The sequence below is a fragment of the Falco rusticolus genome, chromosome 10, assembly GCF_015220075.1.
Source record: "Falco rusticolus isolate bFalRus1 chromosome 10, bFalRus1.pri, whole genome shotgun sequence".
NCBI lineage: Eukaryota > Metazoa > Chordata > Aves > Falconiformes > Falconidae > Falco > Falco rusticolus.
This window is the reverse complement of record NC_051196.1, coordinates 8,348,089-8,354,088: the sequence shown is the minus strand read 5'-3', so window position 1 is coordinate 8,354,088 and position 6,000 is coordinate 8,348,089. Positions and strand designations below refer to the sequence as shown.

At 48.1% G+C, this 6,000-nt stretch overlaps 1 protein-coding gene across 13 annotated transcripts in view; it reads left to right on the top strand.

Annotated features, from left to right (window-relative positions):
• The first annotated feature begins 547 nt into the window (after positions 1-547).
• Positions 548-6,000, top strand: part of DENND5A (DENN domain containing 5A) — a 70,875-nt gene continuing 65,422 nt past the window's right edge. For 6 of the 13 annotated variants that reach the window (XM_037401972.1, XM_037401966.1, XM_037401965.1 and 3 more), the window contains exon 1: positions 555-780. In XM_037401972.1, coding sequence (XP_037257869.1) covers positions 678-780 — 103 coding nt within the window. In that variant the 5' untranslated portion in view covers positions 555-677. Of the gene's footprint in view, positions 781-6,000 lie in introns of all 13 variants that reach the window. The other 7 variants (XM_037401961.1, XM_037401960.1, XM_037401959.1 and 4 more) reach the window with 5 other exon arrangements.

Genomic DNA, 6,000 nt, shown 5'->3' with positions numbered 1-6,000 from the left:
AGGGGGCGGCTGCTGCGGGCCGTGACAGCCGGGGCAGCAGCCGTCAGGGAGCGGGGTGAGCAGCTGTCGGTGCCGGGCCGAAATGCAGATGTGCTTTTAAAGCACCACCACCACCGCTAAACCGCGTTTCGAGCGGGTAGCCGCTGGCAGAGCCTTGTCCACTGTTAACCGCGGGGGGGCGGGGGCAGAGCCTCTCCCTGGCTGAGGAGAGCCTCTGAGGGGAAGCCCTCGGCCCCCGACCCCCGCAGCTCAGGCCGGAGCTGTAGCTGCGGGCCCCTGGCCAGGAGGCGCGGAGCAGAGCCGCTGTCCTGCGGCGCTCTGACCGTGTCCCCTCACGGCTGCCCGCCCGCCGCAGCGTCCCCCCAGAGGCGGCCACCAGCCTGACCGCGGCGTGCCGGGCCGCCCGCTCTGCGCGCGCAGCGCCCCCCGCCCCGCGCCGGAGCAGCAGCAGCACGTCATCCCCCGGGCCCAGCGCGCAGGCGCAGCATTGCGGTTCCCTGCCCGGGCCGCCCCCCCGCAGGAACAGCTGGGGGCTGTACCCACAATGCCGTGCGGCGCTGCCCACTCCGCTCCATCATGGAGGCGGCCGGCGCAGCTGGCGCAGCTGGCGCAGCCCCGCCGCCCGCCGCCGCTCGGCCCCGCACCCCCTGAGCCCCGCGCACCCCTCGGGCTCCAGCATGAGCGGCGGCGGCGGCTCCTCGGCACCCGGCCGCTTCGCCGACTACTTCGTCATCTGTGGGCTGGACACCGAGACCGGGCTGGAGCCGGACGAGCTCTCCGGTGAGTGGCAGGGGGGCGGCGGCCGCTCACGGGCGGCGGGGGGGGCGGCGGGGGGGCCGCTCTGCGGGTGGGTCAGGCCTTGCCGCCTCTCGGCGCGGTGGCTGCGGGGCGGCTGAGGGAGCCCCCGCCCCGCGCTGTGCGGCTGCCCCGGCGCTTGCCGCGCTGAGGTGCCCGGCGGCGCCGAGGTGCCCGGCCGCGCCGGTGTGCGCTGGTGCGCCGAGCTCCTCAGGAGCCCCAGGGAGCTGCCCCTTCCCCGCGGGCGGCCTTTGCGAGGCACGGGGGGGCGGCGGGGTTACCTGGCGGCGGCTGTGCCCCGGCAGCGCCCCGCGGGCCCGGCTGCGCTCGCCAGCTCTGCCCGGGCTCTCGGACGCTCGAACTGCGCCGGGTCCGAGCGAGTCGGGTGGCGGAGAGACAGCGAGGGCTCTTCGCTTGTCCTGTGTGGAGTTGTGTTGTAGCACAGCACAAGAACTTTCTTCCGGCGGTATCTGAAAAGAAATCAGGCTGAGAAGTAATTACTCTGTTAGATGAGGACGTTCACACTGCCTACACAGCTCAGTCGGATTGATGTGTCCTGCCACGCTGTGTCAAACCCGGGTTTTTAAGATTAAAATTCTGTTCTTTGCTTTAGCAGCACCTTTTTTCAGCTTTAGTTTCACCGTACTGGCTTCAGTTAAATTAGATTGTTGTTAGCATCTCTCTTTGGAAAGATAGAGGAATACACTGGTGAAGACCTGACCTAACATCAGTACCTGTTTTGTGTATTTGAGCTCAGAACTTGACCAATGATACATTCCTTCCTTTTCGTTTTTTTTTTTCTTTCCTTTTTTCCCCAGTTAGCTGGCTTTTATCAGATGTTATGAGGGTTTTTCCACACCACTATTTAAACACGCACACACCCCCACCCAAATAAACACTTGTTTCTTGTGGAGTGAAATTTGTGTTACTAGAACTGACTTCTTACTTTGAACTCTCCTCAGCTTTGGCTATGATGGAAACTTCTCAGCTTCAAACAGGATTTCTCATCTGTGCCTCATGCTGAGCAGTACCTTATTATGTTTGTCTAATGTTAAAATAACTGTAGGCGACAATTTGAGGCTTGAAAAGTGAACACAGCATAATGGTCTGCTCTATAACAGCACTTTACAGCACCAATTTAATTTAGGAAATCCAAGAGAACAAAATGTAATACAATTTCTTTGAAGGATATGTGAGGTTCCATGGATTTTTCTTGATTAAATCACAAGTGAACAGAATTTCTAGATTAAAAATGGTTCCTGATGTTAATTTTGTTATTTTTCATTTACTATGTATCTATTTGTGTAACATAGTGCAAGGCACACTCAGTAATACTCCCTGATCTTGATAGGAACATGAATAACTCTCCTCACATAATTGAATTTTAAACCAGCAGTGTATTACTTTGAGCTAGCTATCTAATAGTAAACTGGAAGACATCAGTGCCTTTTCTTAAATGTTCTGTCTGAGTGTACAGGTCTGAAAGCTGGATTATGATGTTCTTTCTGTATTTGCTTCCCCGGTCAAGGACTACACCTATAGTATGTAAAACTGTAGCGTGCAGTGTCTTGGGACTCTGCTGCTCCACCATGATACTGTGTAATGGTGTTGCTTGTGACAAGGTGCAGGGTTTAAGGGAGAAGAGGTTTTAGTATTTATTGGGGAGACTGATTTTTGCATGATTTGAGGAAAGGGTTTCAAAAAAAGAAGAGGGAAACAAGGGGGAGGAAGATAAATTTATGATAACATCGCAATATATGAGCTAGTTGGAATTCCGGTGCATTTTCTTGAGTTTGTTGTGCTATTAATAATGCATGATAGTGTGACTGATAATGCTTTCAAATTATGTCTTAGGTTATAGCCTTCTCCAGTGTCCACTGATATAAATGGAAAGGGCCTCTGTTGATTTCAGTGGCTTTTGGAAAAAGCTTTGAAACACTTTGTACTTCCTGGAAGGCTTTCTTGTTTGAATGAAAGGGTTATTGTGCGCTGGTTTCCCCCCCCCCCTCCTTCTTAATTCTGTGCTGAAAAACAGATTCTGAATCCTTGTACTGTTGAAACAATTTGCTTCATAAGTGTCCATTGTTGGAAGAGAGGTGCTGGCACTTCAGCTGGTGGGTGCAGGGGTGGGGAGCGGGATGCTTCCCCAGCACGGTGAAGCCGAGCACGGCAGGTCTCTCCAGGGCTTTCCTGCATCAGAGCTGCCGGAGCTGAGCGTGGCATGATGTCATTGCTACCCCACCGCCGCAGGGAACTGGCGGTTGCTGCCAGGGCCTCCAGGGATGTTGCCGGCAGACTTTGTTCTCACCAAGCTAATGAAACTGTGTATTTCAGGTATTCAACCTTAATATTGATGATGCAGCGTTTTCTGCAGACTTGTAAATGAAGCATAAGATCATGAATTGATGCTTGGTCTAGTTACTTTGCTGGAAGAGACACCTCTGATAGCCTTTTTCCTTTGTATGTGGGAAGCTTACTAAATAGCACAGCTGTAACACTTTTTCCTCAAAAAGTTCCCAGACTGATGAAAAATGCACAGTATATGTATATGCATATGTTTTCTTTTAATATAGTGATAAATACTGTATTTAGGACTTTGTAGTTAGCATGGGTTAAAGACAGTGTGTTCTTGATCACTAGGGCTTTTTTTATCCCCAAATTAAAGTGATCTGGTTATCTGGACATCCTTTCTTAGTTTGATAATTGTGTTCCCACTGGGAGTTCTGTTAAAGCAGATAGAAAAAATTTACTAGGTGGCAGTAAAACAAAACCAACACAAGAAATGTCAAAATGCTGCTGAACTGGACGAGAGAGGAGCTGAGGCACGTTTCCACATTTCCAGATGGGTGTGCTAGAAGTGGTGACAGAAATCTCTTAAGTATACTGCAAAGGTCTCTTGCAGATACATTCCCTTCGCAGAGGAAACTACAGAATGGTTGAGGTTGGAAGGGACCTCTGGAGCTGAAGCAGGCTCACCTAGGGCCAGTTGCCCAGGACGGTGTCCAGATGATTGCTCGGTATCTCCAAGGATGGTGTCTACACAACCTCTTGGGGCAACCTATGCCAGTGCATGGTCACTCTCACAGTAAAAACAGTGTTTCCTGATGTTCAGATGGAACCTCCTGTGTTTCGGTTTGTGCCCATTGCGCCTGGTCCTGTCACGGGGCACCACTGAAAAGAGCCTGCCTCCATCCTCTTTGTGTTGTCTCTTCAGCTATTTATGTCCATTGATAAGATTCCCCCCAAGCCTTCTCTTCTGCAGGCTAAAGAGTCCCAGCTGTCTCAGCCTTTCCTCATGTGAATGATGCTCCAGACCGTTGAGCATCTTCATGGCCCTTTGCTGGACTCATCTGTCTTGTACTAAGGAGTGCAGAACTGGGCACAGCACCCCAGGTGTGACCTCACCGGCGCTAGGCAGAGGGGCAGGATCGCCTTCCTTGACCTGCTGGCAACGCTTCAACTAACGCAGCCCAAGATACCATTTGCCTTCTTAGGGACAAGGGTGTGTTGCTGGCTCATGGTCAGCTTGGTGTCCACCAGGAAATCATGAAATGTGTCAACTACTGAAAATCTTCTGTCTGCAATATAACTCCTTGTAATGCTGCAACATTACGAGAGGATTTCTTAATTTAGGTTGTATGACTGTACCCTGGAAAGGTAATGAGAATGAAGTCGTGCCTATCTCATCCTTCAGCTGGAGTCCCTTATCTGTTGAGTGAGTTAGGTGTGATCTGAACGATGGTGGAAATACTTGTATTATATGGAACTATTGGAGTTTTTGTTCTGCACTCTTTTTCACTAAAGACTTTGCTTTCTTTTCCTCCTCCGTGGTGTCTTAGTCTTTAAGGATCACTTGTTGATGGAGTTTGTTACAGAGTGGCAAAACAAAGGATCAACTTGCCTTTGCATTTCATTATGGGTAATTGTATGCTGGGAGTTATTGTTACAAAATATGAAACTCACCCAGATACCTGGACACCATATTCTAATCTAAGGTTCTATATTACATATGCCTTAGGAGTCTTGCATGTCATATCATAAAGATGGTAATAGTTATTTCAGAAATAACAGTGTTATAAAAGAGATACAGTATTAAAAAAAAAAAGGAAGAAAATGCTTATAATCTATGAAGAAAAGATTGATGCTTTAATATTAAGATTGTGTTTTTTAAAAAAATCTTAATCTGGAAGACTAGGGCTACTGACTTGTCTGTCACCAGTATTTCTTTCTGCCTTTCTGCCCAGTCTGAGCTTGTCTTTTAAGGTTTGGTCCAAAAATTAGTTTACTTGGGTAGACGGACTTGTGTGCCTTTTGCCAGGGTCCTTATCACGGTGCTTTGAGTTGTCCATCTGATCATGAGCTTCATCCTTAAAGAAGGATGAAAATTAGTTGGAGTCCATCCGTATGTCCAGGAAATATCCTTCCTGTAGGCACCCTTCATGTGCCTTTTCAGAATCCATATTAGATCTCCTTTCACTCTAGTATATGATGATGTGATACCATTTTCATTCTTCATCTCTCATACCTTCTTTTCTATTTAATGGTGTTGAGGCAAGAACTGTGTGTGTAGATGATGTAGCATGACAGGACTGATTCCGAGTAAGGCATCTGTATGCTGGGACAGTAGCCACTTTATTAGTGCCAGTGTGTGAAATTCTAAATTGGTACCTGGTGTACAGTACTCATCTAGCTCCACTCAAAATTAAACTGACAAACTGATATTAGAGCATTTCTCCTCACCAGTAAAATAGAAATGTTGTCTAACCTCATCTCTCTGTAATTGAAGGGTCATTATTTTTCTATTTTGTTGGCTTCAGACTTAAAATGACAGCTTATCTTCATATGTTTCCTGTTGATAGGGTTTATTTTAACAGTATTCCGTATCAACATAAGCTTTCAAAAAATATGGGTGTGATGAAATGATTGAAGGCATTTATCAAATACAGAAACCAATAAATTGCTTAGTATTTCAGAGTCAGGGTGGTAGTTTCCTCTGTAGTAGTCCATGTAGTAATGCCGATATCGACACCTATGTTGGTTTCCAAGTTCAACAGACCTAAATAGTTGCAGGCTTTTATTTGCCCCAAAGGTATTTGTAAAGGGTAGATAAAGGGAAAGAGGAGAAAGAAGAAGAGGTAGCTTAATTTAAATTATCAGATATAATTTTCTGTCTGACATTTGACCTGTTTTGTATTTTCCTCTTTT